The sequence below is a fragment of the Pocillopora damicornis genome, chromosome 6 (genome assembly GCF_964200805.1).
Source record: "Pocillopora damicornis chromosome 6, jaPocDami1.2, whole genome shotgun sequence".
Classification (NCBI taxonomy): Eukaryota; Metazoa; Cnidaria; class Anthozoa; order Scleractinia; family Pocilloporidae; genus Pocillopora; species Pocillopora damicornis.
Genome location: NC_142675.1, coordinates 21,294,887 through 21,318,280, shown reverse-complemented (window position 1 = coordinate 21,318,280; position 23,394 = coordinate 21,294,887). Strand labels below are relative to the sequence as shown.

At 38.0% G+C, this 23,394-nt stretch overlaps 2 protein-coding genes and 1 long non-coding RNA gene across 4 annotated transcripts in view; all 3 read left to right on the top strand.

The window, feature by feature from the left end:
• LOC149044396 (uncharacterized) overlaps window positions 1-23,108 on the top strand; it is a 91,909-nt gene extending 68,801 nt beyond the window's left edge. The window contains exon 2 of the long non-coding RNA XR_016188000.1: window positions 22,699-23,108. This is a non-coding gene — a long non-coding RNA (uncharacterized LOC149044396). The remainder of the gene's footprint in view (window positions 1-22,698) is intronic.
• LOC149044398 (uncharacterized) lies at window positions 4,234-5,775 on the top strand. Of its 2 annotated transcripts, XR_016187669.1 has the most exons (4): window positions 4,234-4,471; window positions 4,664-4,832; window positions 4,959-5,135; window positions 5,471-5,775. XR_016187669.1 is itself a non-coding variant. In XM_089209386.1 (3 exons), exons 1-3 carry the CDS (start codon window positions 4,322-4,324, stop codon window positions 5,531-5,533), a joined length of 390 nt encoding a protein of 129 aa, XP_089065512.1. In that variant the 5' UTR covers window positions 4,245-4,321; the 3' UTR covers window positions 5,534-5,775. The 2 variants fall into 2 exon arrangements, 1 of the variants encoding a protein (XP_089065512.1); XM_089209386.1 differs by lacking the exon at window positions 4,664-4,832 and having other exon boundaries at window positions 4,245-4,471.
• On the top strand, window positions 6,515-22,643 carry LOC149044397 (uncharacterized). Its single transcript, XM_089210009.1, has 6 exons — window positions 6,515-6,602; window positions 7,871-8,220; window positions 9,019-9,133; window positions 9,841-9,877; window positions 20,660-20,786; window positions 21,111-22,643. Exons 1-6 carry the CDS (start codon window positions 6,515-6,517, stop codon window positions 21,627-21,629), a joined length of 1,236 nt encoding a protein of 411 aa, XP_089066135.1. The 3' UTR covers window positions 21,630-22,643.
• Window positions 23,109-23,394: the final 286 nt, after the last annotated feature.

Here is a 23,394-nt window from a genome sequence, read left to right as displayed (position 1 = left end):
CCAACTGGCTCGTTGGCTCAGTTGGTAGAGCGCTGCAACGGTGTCGCAGAGGTCTTGGGTTCAAATCCCGTGCGGGCCTGAATTTTTTTTCAGGTCTTATTTCAACTACTAGTGCAGTACTGTTCATAGCTGCGAGGATCGTTTATATTCGTTTCTTCACCGCAGTGAACAAATATGATTTTTCATATATTTACAGTCATTAGGCAAAAGATTATTTGAATAAAAATAAATTAAAAAGAGGGGCGCCGAGACACCATATTAGAAACACCACAGTAAGATAATACGACTAAAATCAAGATTTCTAATTCAAATTCATAATTATGTAAAATTTTTGCAATTAGAAGAATTACAATATAGTAGAGTAATCTTAGAATTGAATGTTCACTGTGCCAAATACAAGAGTTCATCAGATACTTAAAATAAGATGATGTCTGCTCGGAATAAAGGTTACAAATAATGAATACCGTATATCCTCGACTGAGCGCCCACGCTCTAATAAGTGCCCTTCCCCGAATAAGTGCCTACTCCCTCTTTAATAACGTCAAAAAAGCGTCCCCCCCCCCTCTGAATAAGCGCCCACCTCTTCCCTCACTTTCTCAGTGGTAGGAATACAAGGAGAAATTGTTTCTATTGACATGTTTGAGTGAACAATGACCGCATTGGTTTGCAGCGCCTTGGAAATGTTCACAGGTATATTAGTTCTTGACTGCAGCTCGTCACTGATCGCATTTGAAACAAAGCTAAGATTCTTTCCTTTGCTGACGAGAAGATTCGATTTCTTTTAACGTGTTTTTTTATTTTTGTCTATTCCGTTTTATTTCAATTCTCTGCTCTGATTTCAGAAACAGCGTTTTCTTAAGGTTTTTTATTTGCACTTGATACTTGTTTGATAATCGCATCTGAATATTGCTTTTCTCCGTTATTATTCGTTTATACTTGGGAAGAGGAACAAAAATGTTTTTAACTATCTAGACACCCGACTAATGAATAATGCCATCAACGCTTAAACATTTCCTTGTTACGAGGAAATTTGTGCTCTGAAGTGTAGCTAAAAACCAAACTTTATTGAGAATTAATCATACGTTGGTACGTTTATTTCGAAGTCCTTTATGTAAATTATTGAGTTAACACGTAAATAGGAACCCATTTTCACAACTTATTAAAAATTTATACCAAAAGACTCTCTTTAAAAGTTTTTTTTGTTATTAATCTTTAATGATATGTATAGGTTTCCAACAGTTAATACTTGTTCATAACCCACATATGGCATTTCTGTTATTTGTTGTCATAGCGCAAAATTTCGCGAAAATCTTCTGATTTTCCTTCTTGCCAAGTCATCCTTACCGTCAATTGAGTTTTCATTGGCAAGTTTTTCCTTAAATAGCAACTTCCCTTCTTCCAAAACTGTCCTTGATATACTCGAAATTATTTTTCATTAACACTGCCGTCGTAAACTTGTCAATGGGAAAACTTATCAGGTTACGCTTCCTTTAATATTATTATTATTAACTTTTTTCCTCGCACTCCTAATGGCCACCAAAAAGATCTAACTCGCAGTATTATCAGTTTTCCAGGAAAATAAGCGACGAAAGGAAAAGGAAGATAGGGAATAAACGATTTTGTTTGTTTTAACGCTAAAATGTCACAGCGGAGAAATGTTCGACAGACGGTGCGCAGAGTTGGTTTATAGATCCCACAAGTAAGCGAGTTGATACGGCGGCGTTCGTTTAATACAAATTTTTCCGCGATTGCAACACCAGTGACATGAAAATGTTTTCAGGCCTTGTGATTTCGGTGATTCTACAATATTATTTCAAAGCACTCAGCCTTAGTTGAGCATTTCTCGTGAGGCCTGCGTTTACAAACTGGATATTGGGAGTTTATCCTAATTTTAAAACAGCGAATTTTATCTGGACGATTCAGGCTGCCCTTAGAAACAAACCCAAACGACTGGATGTTATTGGCAAGCTTTGATGTAAATAAATGCTCATTGCGCGATCAGTTCATCAGATACTATTTAGAAAATGTTTCCTTTTTGGAACTAAGGGAAGAGTAAAACGGAAATTGAGTCATGGGATCATTTTATAACTAAAACGAGTTCAAACCCCATTTTTGACTCGTTTTACCCTCCGCCCTTTTAAAACTCAGCCATAGCACTGAGACATGTTTTTGTTGCAAAAACAAAGGAAAGGGCTGGTTTGTACGTCAGCAAATTGGGGGCGGCTGGAATCGTTCAAATTATATTGGTTGTAGTCAATATTTCAGTTGATTACAAGTCGCATAAGGGGCAAGGCAACATCTCCTCTCCGGCAACATGTTTTCTGGTCTTTTTTATCCCATCCTATTTGAACTTTCTGCTCTAATTCCAGATCCAGCCTTTTCAAAAGGTTTGTTAGATGCGTTTGCATTGTATCTCTTATTGTTTTTAGTGTTAGAACATTAATGTTGGCAATATTTATTCATTTATATTAATTCAACCCAGAATCTGGATATAAGTCCGATGTTCCCTGAGTTCCATCAGTCTTCGTTTTTTTTGGTTATATTTTATCTTGACTTGTGGTGATGGGAGTTGAATGCTCTTTAGAAACTTGTTTCGACAGTTTTCTTTATACCTGATATCTTAGGAAGCTATTGAACGGCATAATCTCAATGTTTAATTAACTTCCTTTCATATATACCTGCTGTTGTAAAATTTAATTCGTGCAAGTTACACAGTTGAAGTCGATCTGTTGCCCTGTAACGTCCAGCCCTTTAACTTGGTTAAATGCAAATAACACTCCATCACTCCACATTAAAAAATGTTTTTCAAGACTAAGCTAAGTCATTGATTGAAAAAGCCTTTATTTAACTTCAAGTTAAATTCTAAATGTTGCCAGACAACAGCAACATTTCTTTAGACCTGGATAAAATTGCGGAGGTTCACTACAGGCTTTCGACCTTGCCAAGCTTTTACTCAAAATAGTTTATCAAAGACTTCCAAAATTTGGTTCGTGGAAACATTCGTATCTTATGCCTATCAGATCATTGACCGATTTTCTTCCTTTTTCCGAAGGAAAGTTCGAAAACAATATGTTATAGTTAGATAATTAATCTTGAGGAAGAGAACTAATGATAACCTTACAACACCGAAAAGCTAGAAATGTTTACAATTTGAAGGTTTGTGACTATATTTTCAAAATGCTATTCTAAAATGTTGCCTCAGTGAATAAATGCATTTAAGTCTCTCAGAATGCACGTATATCTATAATAAATGACACGGCAGATGTTGATAACTGAGAAGGTAGGACAATACAAATTTCTATGAAAAAAATGTTTATGAGCTCCCTGAACAAATATTGAATAAGCTAAAATTGAAATGGCTTGTTGAAATGGCTGCTATATGATCATTTTAAGTGTTCCACAAAACGGTTTTTTTTTTCACCGAGCTGAATTTTTCACATGTTATCCTTCTTTATCTTGCGAAATATCGCCTGATTTTACTCAACTTGACCGAGGGCCTCCAAGGCTGAGCACCAAACAAAGTTTGGGGACAACAGTGGAGGAAAATTGTTACTTAAATTTGGCGAAACTCAAGGGGCCCAAGATGTTAAGACAGCTAAAAGCTATAAAAAATAATCACTGTTTTGCTTCCAATTGGCAAAATTTATGAATTATGAAATTAAAACAGATACCATAGTAACAGTGTCGCAAGATTTTCCAACCTTTCAGGTATTTGGAATCGATGGCTGCCAAATAAGCACGAGGGAACTGACAAAATTTGCCTCCAACTAGAAAAAAATTCATGGAGAAGTTAGAATTCTTTATTAAAGACTGTTTACCTTGGTTTCGTATGATCTAATAGCATTTTTAGGCCTCTAATCAAACGTCACATATCTTTCCGTGAATAGAGGGCTAAATATCGTGTAAAACACTTAAAATAACTCGCATGTTTGTTTTTTTTATGACGAACTACAGTTAAACTTGTATTAAGTGGTCACCCACGGGGAATGCAGGGCTGACCGCTTAAAAAGGTTCTAAAGATTAAAGGGCATGTAAACCCAAAAATACATGTTTTTCTTATGCTGTTTAAAAAGTGGCGTAGAAAACGAATTTGAAATTCGTTTTGTCCAATTCGACTTATTTTAGGAGAAAATCGGCATTTTCAACTGAAATTCCATTTCGGGTAAAAACAATAGCGAGAAGTCGTGACGTAAGCGGTGGAACTAAAATATTGCGCAACCCATATTCCCCAATAGAACTGGTGTGGGAGTTCGTGTAAGTAGCGGTAGTTTGGAAGATATTTTTTCAGAAGATAGCGACTCTAATGCCTTAGGCTTAGTACATGACAGCGATGGGGATAATCCAGAATCTTCAGGAGAGTCTGGGCCACGTTCTTAACAATATGAGCCGCGTAGAGTTCACCGAAGCGATCCGCACGAAGACAGTACAGAACATGTCGACAGCGATGCGACCGTCTCGGAAACTCAGACTGGTATTTAATTTACTGTGTGATTTATTTGTATTTGACATGAAAATCCAATAAAGCGAAGGTACAATCTAAAAGAATGCAACAGAAATTTTTTAAACTTGAGCTTCTGAGAGTGTTTTATATAAAATTATCAAAAGTGCGAGTGTGGAACTTGTCAACCAATGCCGACAACTCATGAAAGTGTTTGTTGTACAGAAATCGGGCAATTGTGGCAAAAAGTAGAGTAGCAAGGGCCTGAAACCCAGATAAGTTGTATCACTGAGCATCCAGGTTTTCAGTCAATTTGCCTTGATTTCTGGGTGCTGGAGACGGCCAATTGCGCGTACAGGCAGCAGCAAGGCACAGATAATCACACCGGAAACGAGTAAGCTAAATGTTTTCTTTTTCATCTGTTTTGTTACATTTTGAGATCGATTTGCTTGGGTTGTTTTTGCCATTGACTTAATAATACAATACTAGAGCTAGTTGTTTTTCGCTTCTTTCCTGGCAGGAAATTTCGCTAAATTGCCTACAGATAGCTTATTCGTTGGTGTTGGGAATATCTCGGCAAACACTTCAGGGTCGCTGTGCCATCTTGTGCGTTAAACAATATTCGAAACATTTTTCCAGCGGATTTTGGATCGCCTTACACTGGATTAAAACCGCCAAACCTTTGAGAGAAATAAAGGTATATGTTAATGCAGATCTTAGTTATTTATGTCTTACAGCACTGGAGGTTATTCCCGTTCTTTATGAGATATCTATGTATTGCTTTCCTTCATCTCCGAAGCATTTCTATCGATAAACAAGTTGTACCATATACATTTCCTTGTCAGGCCTTCATAATTATCCAACCCTGTTTGTGTTTGCTTCGATTTGAAATACTGAAAAGATAGTTTTGCAAGCTGAAATCAGGATCTTTTAAGCTGTACTCAAAATGATGAATATTGTCCTACTGACCTTTGAATGTATTTTCACTGCTGTGAAAATCGTGACACAAATTCTTCTGCTGTTTCTCTGCAGGGTTTCTCAAAGGAAGCACCAAGTGGGGCTGGCATGGATTTTCTTATAGAACACAGGGGTTGATAATGGGATCCTGTATAGAATTCTTTGCATCGAACCAACAAAATTCCAGATCACGTTATTACACACTGACATCAACGAATTCTCTTTCTTTGATACGTGTTTCGAATTCAGGCAAAGGATCAGAGGAGTCAGTGTCTTTTATGGGCTCAGCGCTGGCTCCCGAACAACTGGCTTCCCCATAATCTTTTATTAGATGAGAAAAAAGATGTTTTTAGAGAACCAATAAAGCTATCGTTGTTTAATTAACGAAACGTTTTCATGTAAATCGATTTTGTACTGTCTCCGTTGACCTCTAACTTTTGAAGAGCTCAACTTCTTTCTCAGTTCGGTCGGCCACTTCCGAATCCTCGTCGTCTACCGACTATATGGGTCGTTTTTACACTTCCGAATAATTTGCTTCTAGTAAGGCCTGAATCTTCGGTACAGCACCAGGAAGAAAAATTACTGCTACAAACAATTTGTGAAATTTGTCCGAGTGAAAATAGCCGATTTCGTCGAGCCGACGAAATCGGCTATTTTCACTAGTATAAATTTCACAAATTGCCGCTTCAAATTTGCGTCATTTGAAAATATTTGCATTGTATGCCCAGTTTTGTTTAAATCAGTACAAAACTGGACGACACAACGCTTTACCATTACGAAAAAATTGAATATATTGAAGCAAACTGTAAGTAAAAAAATCATGACAAGACCGGCGAACAACGGCTGTAGAAAAGACTCCTTCGTGCTTCCATAGTTAGTAGAGGAGACTCCTCTACTAACTATGGTGCCTCACGCGATTATAAAACAAGACTTTGTAGGGTCCACCCGTGACGTCACAGGAAAGATGGCGCCATTCAAGATGGCGAATGTTTCGAATTTGGAAGAGCTTTTACAAAGTGAAAATGGACTTTTGAGAAAAAAACGACTGGTATCTTTGGTGTACTTGATATATTTACTAAACATCTATGTGAAAAGAAAATGAACGTTTTTTGGGTTTACATGCCCTTTAAGGTTAATTTAGGCAACGATAAAAAAGCGCCACTTTATGCCATAATTGACAACTTTTTGTACAAAACCTCGCTCAAAAGTACTACTGACATTGATTTCGAAAGGAAAATATGGATCAAATTTTTCTTGAAGGATAATTCTTCGTTTTATTCAAGTAGTTCCACTTTAAGTGATCGCTCAATACAGGTGGAAGATAATACAAAGAGGCCGTTCAGACTCACTCAAAGGTGATTACGACCGCTTCATACAGGTGACCTCTTAACTGAGTTGAAAATCACGGGGAAACAAATTCGGGACTTACGGAGCCGCATCAGGTTTGACTGTAATTTTGAATCAAGTAAGCCAACATTTTCATTTGTGTGGGTTTAAGAATAAGCAAAGAAACTGTCAATGATTTTGTTGTGGAAAAAAGGACAGCGAAACAGTGTCCAACACAACTTGTAAATGGTTAATCAGCTGATAACCATGACAACAATTCTGGCATAGAACTGAGCGCTGTCCCGAAAACAAAGCGAGAGAAAAACGCATGGATCAGCTTAAAATTAGCTATCGATACTTCAAAATATCCCTGAATTTTTTTCATATCTATTGCTTTCCACCATTCGCAGTGACCTATTCGCTGTACTCCACAACATCCTAATACAGCAGGAATACAAATTTCGTTTTAGTCACAAAGAGGCAGGGGTCACCCCGGAATTATTGAAAGAGCCGGGAGAGAAGTGGAGGGGGGGGGGGGGTCCCATAGCTATGATAAACATCAATTCTTTTGAATGATATGGGGAAGGGGGTGCATGTTACGGTATAATCTTACTGACAGAAAAACGCTTCAATTGCACAAACTCAACTACTACATTAAACGGCGAGTAATGTTCTTAGCGAGGAGTGACTCCTAAAAGTGATACAATACTTACAATACCACCACGGTTTATATCCCAGCTCACCACTGATGCAATCTCAGTGCTGTCTCCAAAGTCCGCTTGAACGGGCAATCTTCCACAGTAACTCTCTCTTGGCATAGCTATCAAAAACAGTCGTCGCCTGACGATAACACTTACCGCTGCTACTATTACATTAGTGAGTCTTTATATATATTCACAAAGTGTTCTGGAAAATTCTAAAATCTTACTTAAGAACTATATATTTTAGAAGTATTACCTAATAAATACGTGACTTGATAAAATTTTCCGGAAAGCTCTACGGTATGCAAGTCAGCATGACTCAGCCGTCTGGAAATTTCTGGAAGATTATATTAACAACAATTACTCATAACAGGGGGTAGTGTTCTATAGGCAACTTTATCCTCTCTTTTAACTAGCCAGTCCCTTCCTCGCCATTCTCTCCTGTGAGTGGTGCCATCATGTCCTTTTATTACTGAACTGTTCTTCTTTCCTGTTACAGAGTCAAACCCCGTGTATCGCGAGGGCAACCGCGCCTCTTCCACAAGAACCTTCCTGAGACGTACATTCATTAAACACGAGTTTCAATACTTGAATGTCCCGCTTGTTGGAACAGTGGCAGTGTCTGATGTGTTTGACTGCACGTTAGAATGTCTCAGCAATCCGTTCTGTTTTTCTGTGAACCTGGCCGCCTTCAAAGGAGCCCATGGAAAGCTTTGGTGCGAATTGTTGTCATCTGATAAGTTCAGAAACTCCACAGAGTATAAAGGGAATAAAAGTTCGCATCATTTCGCCATTGAGGTAGGAAACATTTCTTAATTTTGACAAATAAACGTGTTAAAAGTTTGACAGCTTTGTCAAGATCGTAAAGAGAAGGCAGTCAGGTTAAAGCCACTGCAAATGGTGTGGGTCTGTTGTCGTATTCATTGTGGTGACAACCGTATTTCCATGGCATGTTGTAAAGCATGCAAACACTTTCTCGTGCCGCGCACTATCTTACTTACTTACCACCTTTGTTTCCCAGGCACGTCGGCAGACTAAGAAAATACATGTGACTCAGTTGAAAATTTGAGTCAAGATACCAGATTCTGTTTGTTTAAAGAATGGAATCGTTGTTTAAATCGTCAGTATTTGGTCAGCCTTTAGTCAAGATACCAGATTCTGTTTATTTGAAGAATGGAATCGTTGTTTAAATCGTCAGTATTTGGTCAGCCTTTAGTCAATTTTGTGTTTTAAAATGTTTTATCGATAGACTTCTTCATTTTCTGCAAACGTTCGAAACAGTTAGAAAAGCTTTCCTGACTTATAGATCCCAACGGCTTAGCAATATATTTTAACCTCATAAAGCCACTTTCTCAAATACCGGCAAAGGCAGAAAACTAATCCAAAATCTTAATACTGATAAAAATAAAAAAAACACTGATGCTATCAGATGAGGTATGTCTATACCATAAAAATTTATATTAAAACAAATCCGGACCGGATCGACGAAATAGCGCGCCGCGATAGGCGGATTAATGTACTCCCTATTTACCGAACATTTACAGATTTACAGCTGCCTTTCAAAATGAACCATTTTCCTACTTTGTTTCTCTACAGTCACCTTGCTCTTCGTCACCTTGTCAACAGGAGGCTACATGTGTCACAAACTATAGAGATGGCTCATTCAGATGCCGCTGTACAGAAGGCTTCAAAGGAGAATATTGTGAAAAAGGTGAATAGTTTAGTATGGTGTTAAATTCTAAAATTCTCAAGTGACTGCGATAAATTGTTCTGCTTTACCTTGCAGCTCAAAGACTTAAAAAATAGCTAGCGAAAATAGATAACTAAAAAACATTTAATGCAATGCATAAAGATGTTGAATCTCTTGGTGCTCAAGTTGATTAATCATCTGACTGCGAAATCAAGAGGTCTGAGGTGGGGAACTAAATATTTATTTTTAATTTTTACCTCTCCTAAGGGATCAATTATCATTCATCCTTTATCACGAAGGAGCGGGGGGGGGGGGGGGGGGGAAGAAGTGGAGAATTTTAGAGGATCACATGATTTTCAGGGGGAAAGGAGGGGGGAACAGTTGTCGCCGAAAGAGTTTAAAGGGGGGGGACTGTAGAAATTGGCTGTCAATTTTAAAACTGCTAACGAGTGGGGATCGTAAGAATTTTACAGAGCCTTAACTGAGGGGGGGGGGGGGGAGCGATCTGGTTAATTTTATCGTAACTCAACCAAAATCCTCTGACCCCCTCCATCGGTAGTAAATTATAACCGGTACCAAAGTGATGTTTATCATCTCTTATTGCTCAAAGATTTTGTTCATAGCTTGATACAAGAATGTACAACGACTCTACTTTTGTGTCCCCTGGACTGTGATAGAGCCTAAATATCTTAAACACCTGACTTTTGTTTTTTTCTCTTTATATTTAGTTATTGGGTCCTGCAAAGAAGCTCACAACCTTTTCAAGTAAGTGATACCAAATTATTACCCTATAGAGCATAAAAAAGATACAAAATTATCGAATAGTTTCGACGTCGAGAGGAAATTTTTTGCCGCAAACAAATATGATCACGAATGGATTTCTTGTCGCGTCAAACAGGTCAAACGCTAGTCAACTGGTTACATTATACCTTGACTCTAAACCAATCACAGTTCTCTGTCAGATGGGGAATTTTGGATGTGGAGGTGGAGGATGGACGCCTGTAATGAAGATTAACGGCAGCCAGGTAAGCCTCATTTGGAGAAATATTCTTAGCGGGGTTTTCTTGCGGGTGATGAAGCGCAAGAAAGACATTTTCAGAAGCATCGAAACTATGAGAGAATCTCTTAGCAACTCACCCATTGCGTCACCATGCCAACTTCAGCTGTTACTTTCTGATGCTTTAATCTCAGAATTAGTTGTAGCTTTATGAAGCAAACCTTCTTTATGTATTCTTACCTATAAACACGGATATATACTCTCGATTGAAATGATCTGCCAAAGAAAACAATCAGAAATGAATAAAGGAAATAGCCAAATATGAACTGTTTGGAGAAATCTAAATTCTTAGTATTCATGTTGGATACTGCAAATGTGTGAAAAACAAGTCAGAAGATAGGAGAGAAGTAGTATTTCAACCTAACTCACATTTCAAAGCAAGTGATTCAAAACTGTTAAATTCTTAGGAGGGCTTTTTCCGTTTTGCTTTCTGCATAATTCTTTAACCACTTTTTTGCAATAAGTTGTACATTATCTAAGTTTCTTCAACTTTATGAGATAACTGAGATATAGTATTTAGTATTTAGCGGTCACCTTGCATTGTGCGGTCAGTTGTCAAATTCCCAAATTTCTTTCCCATTAAACACTGCATTTTCTGCCTTTATTAAGCAGTCACCTCTATGAAGTGGTCGCACTCAACTATACCTAGTCGCAATGAACCGTTTGCTTTTGTCCTCCTCTTGTATTGCACGGCCAGGACCATTCAAAATAAAACTAAGAATAATCCTTGAAGTGATTATTAATCCATATTTCTCTCCCAAAATTAAGTTAAGAAGCATTTTCAAGCGAGTTTTTGTACATTAAGTGGCGTTGTTTATCATTATTTACAATATCCCTAATCCGTACAACCTGTTTTAAGCGGTCAGCGCGTGTTAGCGTGAGTGACCGCTTAATACAGGCTTGACTGTGCTACAGGCGCCCTGATTGGTCAAAAACCTATCGTGTATTGTATCAGTAAACCAAAAAGTTAACTAACAAATTTGAAAAAAAATATGCAAGTCACTCACCTTCGGCTCGTGATTTACAAACTTCTCTTCCTCTCCCAACATCCCACGTGAGTTTTTAAGCCAGTAAACCAATAGAAAGTGTGGTCTAGTGCTTAAGTATCAATAATTATTACTGCTACTAATAATCATTATTAATCATGCTAAAATAGTATTATCAATTACTATTAATTATTAAGATTTGCGAACCAGTCCCTTAACGCAAGAATACATTCAGTTGTGAAGACTTTTAATATACCCAACACCAGGTCTGTACAAAAATACTTTCGACACAAGGGTCTCAATTTACTGCATTTTCTCCACAACAGCTAAAAAAGTGCATGTGATAATTAGATATCAAGAGGTAAAAAATAAATGAAAAACAAATAAGCAATAACCAAAAGAATATTTAAATAAGAATTGATTAAAAAAAGGTTTTTCATTTTTGTCTTTTCTGTTTTAGTTCAATTCTCTGTTCAGATGTCAAACATCGCGTTTTCTCAAGGTTTGTTATGTGTTTATTATTAAGAAGGCTCATAGGGTTTTTGCTGAAAGTTGGCGCGCGTGCCAGCGTATTGTTTTTCTAGAAAATTTTTATGTTCTCGCTTTTCTAGGTTACTAGCATCAAAAGGGCGATGAGCAAGGTTCAGACTATCGTTTGCTGTAGTAAATATTATCAAAATGATTTTCGTTGTTAAGCTGAGACTCCACGAAAGGAAGCGCTTGCCAGTGATAATTGGCTTTGTCTTTGATGACCTCCAATTTGCTTTGGTGCAATCTGTCAAATTTTCAGTGTGCAAAATTTGTCCTGCCGACTATTTATAAGCCGAAAAAAACAGGGATTAGAAAGCCAGTTGCCTCGCTATTTTATTAACAAACACTTGGAAGGGCACAAATATGTTAACGGTCCAGCAAATCTTAGGAAATTCCACCGAAGGAGACGCGATAAATCTTGCTCGGAAGATCTAGATTTGAGCATGCGTAAACTTTCGAATCTGTCGCCTTTTGGCAATCTTCCCCGCAGTGTTTTCTTTTTGATTGACCTCTTTTCCAGGCGTAGAGGACCTATGAATATTGAGGGTGCAGTTTCTGGAAACCTTAGTTTCCATCACATAAAAGCTGTATTGTGTTAAACTGTTTTTAACACACATTTTTCAGATAACAATCGTGCGAACCTATCGAGCCGCCATGTTTGTTTTATATGTTGACACTTTTAAAGCTCGCGCTATGTTCGCACCCAGATCTCGTGCGCTCAAAATACTCTATGAAGCCTCCTTAAAATCTGAATATTGCTTTTCCCGTCATCATTCGTTTACTCTAAGGAAGAGTATCATATATTTTTTTTAATTATCTGGACACACGTCCAATGAACAATGCCATCAACATTTACACATTTCTTCGTTACGAGGAAATTTGTGCATTGAAATGCAGCTCAAAATCAAACTTTTTGGAAAATTTGGTTTGTATTTAATACTCTACAACAGTGACATGACGTTTCGGAGAATTCTTTTTCCGGCTGTCACAAAACATTGACCCCCTCTTAAATTTACTTGGAAAAATGAACTTCCAAACTCCTTGTGGAATAAATTGCACGTCATTTGACCGATACGCCCGTTGTTTCAATTTTTCTTTTTTCTCGGGCTGTTGGAAAACAGACCGTGAATTGGCTAATGAATAAACTACATTGAGATACCGGAGTTTTTCTCTCTTTTTTGCGTGCAAACCATGGGAAGACAAAGTTTTAAAACATTTGACGAGAATTTCATGGGGCTCAATAGGGAGGTTACCTTGCCGTATCGTCGGCAAGTGACCTCGCCCTCGATTGAAATAATTATAATAATGATGATGAGAAAGTAAAAATTTGTATTTGATAAGCCTACTTTAATGCAAATAGTAAATAAGTTGTCTTTTCTCGATTGAAGCAAGCGGAAAGAATTCGCCAGGTGCGCCAACGGTGTAGTACATGCGCGACACTTTTTGGACATATTATGTAAGAGTACATGATCTTTTTTGAGGGTCACAGATTAATGTGTAAAACAGTGTAAATGTTTGACCCCTTAACACATTGCATACTCGTCCATGTGACGTCTCTAGTTTACAAAGGTCTTAAAACGCTTCAATGCATAGAGTTGCCTTTTGCGGCTAGAAGGCTAAAAGCACATTTCAGTCAACCAGAAAGGATTTCAGTTCTGGTCAGTACTGACTTTTCATAACCTACTTCCAAATCTAAGGGAACGCCCTGAGGGAATCAAAAAACATACATATATGATAATACATGAAAGAAATTATAATACAGATAAAGGAAAAGGAGAAAACATAGGAACCTGTGTTGCTTGCCCTTTTGCAGCGTGCAGAAATCTCTTACGCTAGACCTACACATCTAAACCCACGCACCACGCACCATGCATCCAAACTCGAAAAAAGCGCTGCGTAACACCCGATTCGCACGTGCATGCAGAAAAGGCTATGAAATTCAGCGAAAATAATAGCAGATGCAGATGCTATTGGCAATTAAAAAAAAACAGGCAAATAAAATAACAGAAGGTTTAAGAATTTTCTAAAAGTGTTACCCTGAAAAAGAAAGGTAAACAGTTTTTGTACTTCTCAAGAGAGGTCACGCAGTCACGCTACAAATAAGGCTTCTGCGTGGAATTTCTTGATGGTGGAAACTGGGAACAACATTTTCCAGTCTTGTTTTCTGGAAACATAGCGCAGTTTACAAATTTCATGGGGCTATTGATATTTCCTTTCAAACGAGGGGCAGAGTTTCCCGTCATCCATTGTCTAGTAAAGCCGAAGTTGTTACACACTGTAACTTAAAAGTAAAAAAGCACGCAACATCTCCTTTCCTCTCACAGTTTCCTTATTGTAAACTGTGCAATAATGCTAATAACCAATGAAATCATAGACTAATGAGTGTTTTGTTCCATGCAAAAGCCATATTTGCTGATTTCAGCAACTCTCCAAAGTGATAAACGACAGAAGAAAGAAACGCTACGATTTTCCCATTAACATTTCGCCCACATACATCTCTCTAAACGTGAAATTTTCCATTCCTAACAAAACTCTCGAAAGTTGTTCACATTTTTTGGCTTCGTCGAGCAATCACCTTGTATAAAGAGCTATAGAATGTAGGTTTATTTGCTCAAGTGACCGCTTAGAGCCGGAATTGCGTGACAGGTGTAGTTGAGAGAAGCTTGTCACAGTCGCAGATGTTAAAAGGCATCCAAGACAAAAATAGGGCAGTACCCAAATATTTTTTTGGTGGTTTTCCGAGATGAAATGATGGATTATAAAGGAGAACTAAAACTAGTGTTGTAGCTGTCTGGCAAGGGGAGATAATTGACCTCAAAGTTATCAAATATTTGAATGAATCGAAAACACAATCATTTGTTTGCCTCTGTTGATTGACAAGCCGTCTACCAAATCTACTCATACTCAAGTAGTACATTCATTAAGGATGTAACAATACGTATGCAAACCTTCAGAGTAATCAGGCAAATATCATCGCATTGAGAGCTTCATGCATTTCACCTATTTTAAGGCGATTTCCATTACGAAAACCAAGAAAAACCTTGGGGGGGGGGGGGGAATTTCCCCCTGGAAATAACCAAGACAGAACCAGTTTGCCTGTTTGAGAATTGGAAATTTTGACAACTAAAAATAATGAGACCTTTATATTCTCTTGATCTTGAGCTGAAGGAAATTAACTCGCACGATGATAAACTAATAGACTTCTCTCGCAAGTCTTACAGAAACGCCACAGATAATTTTAAATGCAAATTCTAGATGTCAATCTCTTTATTTACAAGGCATGAATAAATGTAAAACCGATTCTGTTGGTTTCTAGAAGCTTTCTAGGTAATTTTGGGACTATTTCAGCCCGGATGGCAAATGATAAATAGTTTTGTAAGTCAAAAAGCTTGTATTACGACCGAGTTTGTTTATTGTGAAAATTATTTTGAGTCAACTCTACTCATCAAGTTCTTCAAGAAATTTTAATTAAAAGACATCACTTGTGCTCATGAATCACAAACGCCCCCCGTGTTCATTAGATATCCTAATTTTGGGGTTATGGAAATGCAAAGGATGATTAAAAAGTTTAAAGTGGTAACCACATTGTATATTCACGGACACCTACGGTACTTTTATTTCGAAGTTCTCTTTGTAAATTATTGAGTTAACTCGTAAATAGGAACCCACTATCACAACGTATTAAAAATTAATACCAAAAGACTCTCTTTGAAAGGATGTTTTTGGTAGAAATCTTTAATGATATGAATAGGTTTTCAATACCTACTATACTTGTTCATAACGTACTTATGGCATTTCTGTTTCTTTTGTCGTAGCTCAGAATTTCACGTAAACCTTCTGATTTTCCTTCTTGCCAAGTCATCTGTATTGTCAATTGATTCTTCGTTGTCAAGTTTTCCTTTAAATAGCAACTTCCCTTACCACAGAAAGAAAGGAAGCTAGAAAGGAAGCTAGGAAAAAAACGATTTTGTTTGTTTTTACGCTGAAATGTCCGGCTGAATTACGGAGAAATGTTTGACAGACTGTACCCAGAGTTGATTTCCAGATCTTAGAGGTAAACGAATTAGAACGGCTTAAGTTTAATACAACGCTTTCCACGATTGCAATACTGAGTAACATGGAAATTTTTTCAGGCCCTCTGATTTCGCTCATTCTACAACATCGTTTCAAAGCACTCAGCTTTTGCGTAGCATTTCACGTGAGGCCCGCTTTTACAACCTGAATATTGTGAATTTATTCTAATTGTAGAACAGAGACTTGATTATCAAGACGATTCAGGTTGCCCTTAGTAACAAACTTAAACCACCGGGTGTTACTGCAAGCCTATATGGATGTAAGTGAATGCTCATTGCGCAATCAGCTCATCAGAAACTATTTAGAAAATGACGCCTCTTTGGAGTTACGGGAAAGGTAAAGCGGAAATTGGTTCATATCATTTGATAACTAAAACAACTTCAAACCTGATTTTCGACTAATATTCCCTTCCGCTCTCATAAAACTCAATCATAGCACTCAGACATCCGTTGTTGAAAAAACAAAAGAAAGTGCTGGTTTGTGCGTCAGCAAATTAGGAGCAGCTGGAATCGCTCAAATTCTATTGGTTGTAGTCAACATTTCAGTCGCTCACAAGTCAATTGCATCAGAGGCGAGGCTAAATATCTCACATCGGCGACGAGATCTCCTCTCAACATGTTTTTTGGTCTTCTTTATCCCCTCATATTTGAAGTCTCTGCTCTAATTCCAGATCCAGCCTTTTCACAAGGTTTGTTAGACGCGTTTACTAATACGTATCTCTTTTTGTTTTCAGTGTTAGAACATTGATGTTGATAATATTCAGTTATTCATAGTAATTTAACTCAAAATTTGGATATAGTCAGATGTTCCCTGAATTCTATCAGTCTTTGTTTTTTGTTATATTTTCACTTGGCTAGTGATGGGCGTTGAATGCTCTAAGGAAACTTGTTTCAACAATTTGAATTATAACTTATAATTTGGGACGCTGTTGAATGGCACAAAGTTTAGTTAACTTCCTTTCATAAATATCTGCTGTTATAAAGTTGCAAAGCTCAAGTCAATCTGTTGCCCTCCAACGTTCAGTTTTTCAACTTGATCAAATGCAATTAACACTCCATCACCCTATATCGAAAAATGTTTTTCAAGAGCAAGCTTAGTCATTGATTGAAAAAGCCTTTATTCAGCTTCAATTTAAATTCTCAAGGCAGCCAAAAAAACAGCTACACTCCTTTAGGCCTGGATAAAATTACATAGGTTTACTACAGGCTTTCGACCTTGCCATGCTTTTGCTCAAAATAATTTATCAAATACTTCCAAAAGTGGGTTCGCAGAAACATTCGACTCCTATGTCTATCAGATCATTGATTGATGTTCTTCATTTTTCCGAAGGAAAGTTTCAAAGCAATATGTTATAGTAAGGTAATTAATACTGAGGAACACAAACGAATGATAACATTACAGCACCGAAGAGCTATAAATGCTTACAAATCAATTGCAAAATGTTATTCTAAAATGTTACCTCAGTGAATAAATATATTAAAGTCACTCAAAATGCGCGTATATTTATGGTAACTGACACGGCAGATGTTGATAACTGAAAGGGTAAGACAACGCAACTTTATGTTTGAGAGGTTCCTGAACAACTATTGAATAAATTAAAATCGAAATGGCTTGTTGAAATGGCTGCGAAAAATCTATCTGCGATATGATCGTTTTAAGTGTTCAAGGAAGCGAATTTCTCTTTTTTTCCCAACTTAATTTTTCACATGTTATCCTTCTTTATCTTTCAAATTATCGCCTGAATTTACCCAAGTTGATCGAGGGCCTCCTGGGCTGAGCACCAAACAGAGTTTGGCGCCAACAGAGGAGGAAAATTGTTAATCAAATTTGGCGGAAGTCAAGGGACCCAAGATGTTAAGACAGCTTCAAGCTGTTGACAAAATAATAACTGTTTTGCTTCCAATTGGCAAAATTTATGAATTCTAAAATCAAGAAAGGTACCATAGTAACAGAGTCGCAAGATTTCTCCAACCTTTCAGGTACTTGGAATGGATAGCTGCTGAATAAAAACGAGGGAGCTGACAAAATTCACCCCCAATTAGAACAAAAAATTTATGGGGAAGTTAAAATTATTTATTATAGGCTGTTTACCTTGGTCTTGTATGATCTAAATGCACGTTTTGGCCTCTAATCAAACGTCACATACCTTTCGTTCCGTAAATGCTCAGAATGTTTTTAAATATCTTAATATTTTACTAAAGGGCTAAATATCGTGTAAAACACTTGAAATATGTTATAGGTTTAATCAGCTGATAACTCTGACAACAATTCTGGCATAGAACTGAGCACTGTCCCGAAAACAACGCGAGCGAAAAACGCATGGATCAGATTAAATTAGCTCTCGATACTTCAAAATATCACTCGATTTTATAAATATCTCATGCTTTCCACCATTCTCAGTTACCTCTTCGATGTACTCTACAGTGCAACATCCTAATAAGGCACGAGCACAAATTTAGTTTTAGTCGTAGAGAGGCAGGGGTTACCGCGAAATTATTGAAAAGAGCTGCGAGGGAGGGGAGGAGATGATTAAGAAGGAGGAAGGCTGATACTGATCGGACTTGAAACCATTATTGAAAAGGTATAATTTTTTATGGTATGCCTCAAACGTTGTAATTTAATGAAGCTGATTCACCACTGATCATAGGAAAATGGTCATTAGCGGATTTCGCTAATGAATATTCATAAGATCTAGAGTCCCACAGTTATGATATACATTATACATTAATTATTTTGAGTCTAAGGGGGAGGGGGGGTAGCGTTCTATAGGCCACTTCATCCATTCTTGTAACCAGCAAGTCCCTTCCTCCCCACTCCCTCCTGTGAGTGGTGCCATCATGTCCTTTTATTACTGGACTGTTCTTCTTTCCTGTTACAGAATCAAACCCTGTGTTTCGCGAAGGTAACCTCGCCTCCTCCACAAGAACCTTCCTGAAGCGTACATTCATTAAACACGAGTTTCATCACTTGAATGTCCCGCTTGTTGGAACAGTGGCAGTGTCTGATGTATTTGACTGCACGTTAGAATGTCTCAGCAATCCGTTCTGTTTTTCTGTAAACCTGGCCGCCTTCAAAAGAGCCCAGGGAATACTTTGGTGTGAATTGTTGTCATCTGATAAGTTCAAAAACTCCACAGAGTATAAAGGGAATAAAAGTTCGCATCATTTTGCCATTGAGGTAAGGAACACTCTTAATTTTGACAAGTAAACGTGTTAAAAGTTTGGAAGCTTTGTCAAAATCGTAGAGAAAAGGCAGTCAGGTAAAAGTCACTGCAAATGGTGTCGGTCTGTAGCGGTATTCATCGTGGTGACAGCCGTATTTCCATGGCATGTTGTAAAGCTTGCAAACATTTTCTCGTGCCGCGCACTATCTTACTTACCACCTACTGTTTCCCAGGCACGTCGGCAGACTAAGAAAATACATGTTACTCGGTTGAAAATTTGAGTCAAGATACCAGATTCTGTTTATTTAAAGAATGGATCGTTGTTTAAATCATCAGTATTTTGTCAGCTTTAAGTCGATTTTGTTTTAAAATGTTTTATCGACAGACTGCTTCAGTTTCTGCGAACGTTCGAAACAGTTAGAAAACCTTTCCAGACTGATAGATCCCAACGGCTTAGCAATATATTTTTTAATCTCACAAAGCCACTTTCTAAAATACCAGGATCGGATTGACGGAATAACGCGGATTGGCAGATTCATGTACCTCCTATTCAAAGTACATGGAACATTTTCCTACTTTGTTTCTCTACAGTCACCTTGCTCTTCGCCACCTTGTCAACACGAGGCTACGTGTGTCACAAACTATAGAGATGGCTCGTTCGGATGCCGCTGTGCAAAAGGCTTCAAAGGAGAATATTGTGAAAAAGGTGAAAAGTTTGGCATGGCATTAAATACTATAATTCACAAGTGACTGCTATAAATTTTTTACTTAAACTTGCGGCTCGAAAATGTTCTAAAATAGCTAGCGAAAATATATAACAAAAAAATATTAAATGCAATGCATGAAGATGTTGAATCTGTCGATGTTCAAGTTAATTAAGCATCTGACGGAGAAATCGAAAGATCTGAGGTGGGGAACTGAATATTTATTTTTCTTTTTACTAACTTCTCCTCAGGCACCAATTATTATTTTTTATCACGGGGGAGGGGGGTGGAGGATTTGGAGGATCACATGATTTTCAGGGAGACTGAGGAGAGCGGATATATGAGGATATTGCAGAGCCTTGACTGAGGGGGGGGGAGGGGTTACTTTCATTGTGCCACAACCAAAATCCTCCCCCCCCCTCCCTCCATCGGCAGTAAATTGTAACTGATACCAAAGTGATATTTAAAATCTCTTATTGCTCAAAGATTTTGCTAATAGCTTGATACAAAAATGTGCAACTACTCTACTTTTGTGTCCCCTACTGGACTGTGATGGAACAGAAATATTTCAAACACTGACTTTTATTATTTTTTTTCTTTACATTTAGGTATTGGGTCCTCCAAAGAAGCTTACAACCTTTTCAAGTAAGTGATACCAAATGATTATCTTTTCGAGCATAAAATAAAGACAAAATTATCGAATAGTTTCGACGTCAAGAGAAGATTGTTCGCCGGAAACTAATATGATCACGGGGTAATTTATTATTATCAACTGCGTTAATAACGTAAATTGGCCACCGTAAAGAGTTTCAAAGCTGACGTTTCGAGCAATTGACGAAGGGCTCTGACGAAGGACTAACGCTCGAAACGTCAGCTTTGAAACTCTTTACGGTGGCCTATTTACGTTATCAACTCAGTTGATAATACTAAATTACCCTGTTATACTCTCCCATCGACGCAGCACCACAGTTTCTTTAGAAACTTACCCCCTCTAATAATATGATCAAGAATGGATGTTTTCGTATCAAGCAGGTCAAACGCCAGTCAACTGGTTCCACTGGACCTTGACTCTAAACCAATCACAGTCCTCTGTCAGATGGGGGATTTTGGATGCGGAGATGGAGGATGGACGCCTCTAATGAAGATTGACGGCAGCAAGGTAAGCCCCATTAGGCGGAATATTCTTGGCGGATTTTTCTTGCGGGTGATGAAGCGCGAGCAAGAAATTTTCAGAAGCGTCGAAACTACGATAGAATCTCTTAGCAACTCGCCCATATTCTTATCGCGGTCCCTGCTTGCGGAAATTCCTCTGGCATGAGTGCTACAATACCCTAATATCTAAAACGCCTGCAAGGACCTGCAAGTAGGGTATAGATTGATGGCTTTTACGCGAACTGTATTACTGATTTCCTGAGGGTTCTTCCTTTCGTGATGCATCGTGTTATTTATGTTTAAGGATAAATTAAATCTTAATTATTTTCAGGCAACGTTTCACTATGACTCTCACTACTGGAGTGATAAAAACCAATACAACATCAACGGCGGAAGGACTGGGTTTGACACACAAGAGACCAAGTTACCGACCTATTGGAACACACCTTTCTCCAAGATCTGTCTCGGTATGAAGATAAGTGGACAGCTCAGGTTTATTGTCATTAACAGGCAGGCCAACTCTCTGTACTCTCTGATTGCTGATGGGACATACCGCGCTACTTCACTGGGTCGTAACGAGTGGAAGAAGTTGATTGGTGCGGAGGGCTCTTTGCAACTGGGCTGTAACAAGGAGGGCTTCAATGCTGTAGGTACTTCAAGTTCTTTTTCTAAAGCAAGAATTGGTTATATAGCTAACGAGCATAACGATTGTGACACTTGTGACTCCAGGATTGGTTTTGGTACCGGAGGATCTCCTGATAACTCCAATACGTGTGGAAACGCAGCAGCTTATTCCCCAGATAACGGTAACAGAAATATCTCAGCTATGGGATATATTTTGGTGCAGTAAACTCTTTCAATCCATGTATTACGTTAGAAAACTCACGAAGACTGGGGGAGGGGAGGTGGGGTACTGAAAAGAGTCCTCTTCCATCTATCCATCCCTCTCCTTTCTCCCCTCAAACGCCAAAGTGATAACTTGCTAAGGAGACGATAGATTGCTTGCTGTTTAGTTCGGCTTCTAAATTGCTTTTTTTCTTATATGCGGCGAGTGCAAAGACGGGAAGAGACTTGAATAAGGACTTTACCCGCATGGGTTCCATTTGTACAACTTTGTGAGCCCTCAGTTTTACGGAAATTCAGTCGACTGGTTACTAAAACTATTGTGATGTTTAAATCTTAAAAAGGAAGTAAAGCCAGGATAGCAACACGAGAACATTTTCAGGCACTCGTTAAACATTACCACTAATAGGCCTTTGCTGACCGAATCATATTGAGCTTTATCTGTTTTGCTTTCTGTATATTTCTTTGACAACCTTTGGCTCGTGATTTACAAACCTCTCTTCCTCCTCCAACATCCCACGTGAGTTATTAAGCTAGTAAACTGATAGAAAGTGTGGACTATTGTTTAATTATTGCTAATCATTATTACTAATAATAACTATTATTCATTATTATTAATCATTAAGATTTGTGAAGTAGCCCTTAATGCAAGTACGTTATCAGTTGTAAAGACGTTTTAGTATACCTAACACCAGGGCCCAGTTGTATAAAGGGGGGATAACGCTATCCAACAGATAAATTGCCATCCAGCGGATAAGTAATAGCAAACCGTATAGCGTTATCCACCAGATAGAGATTTATCCAGTGGATAGTGTTATCCTCTCTTCGAACAACCAGGGCCTGGACTGTACAAAGAAATACGTCCGACACAAGAACCTTATTATACTGCAATTTCCCCACAACCGCTAGAAAAAGTGCATATGATAATTTGATAATAATAGGTATAAAATAAATGAAAAACAAGTAAGTCATTATTCACCACTTGGATGGTTTATTTGGATCCAACATAATGACCAGCTCCCAACTGGCTCGTTAGCTCAATTGGTATGCTCAATTGCTGTACCGGTGTCGCAGAGGTCATGGGTTCCAATCCCGTCTAGGCCTGAATTTTTTTCAGGTCTTATTTCAACTACTAGTGCAGTAGTGTTCATAGCTGCAAGGATCGTTTATATTCGTTTCTTCACCGCAGTGAACAAATATGATTTTTCATATATTTGCAGTTATTAGGCAAAGGAATATTTGAATATCAATAAATTGAAGAGAGGGGCGCCGAGACACCATATTAGAAACGCTACAGTAGGAAAATACAACTAGAATCAAGATTTCTAATTCAAATTCATAATTATGTAAACATTTTTTAAATTTGAAGAATTACAATATAGTGGAGTAATCTTAGAATTGAATTTTCATTGTGCTAAATACAAGAGTTCATCAAATACTTTAAATAAGATGATGTCTGCTCACAATAAAGGTTATAAATAATGAACACCGTATTTCCTCGACTAAGCACCCACGCTCTTATAAGTGCCCTTCCCCGAATAAGTGCCTACTCCCTATTCATAATGTCAAAAAAGCGCCCCCCCCCCCCCCAACCCGCCACCCTTTGAATAAGCGCCCACCTCTTTCCTCACTTTCTTAAGTGGTAGGAATACAAGGAAAACTTGTTTCTATTGACAAGTTTGAGTAAACAATGACCGCATTGATTTGCACGTCAGAGAGCTCGAAGCAGCTGCAAACATTTTTAAAATTATATTATAATCATATTGGTTGAA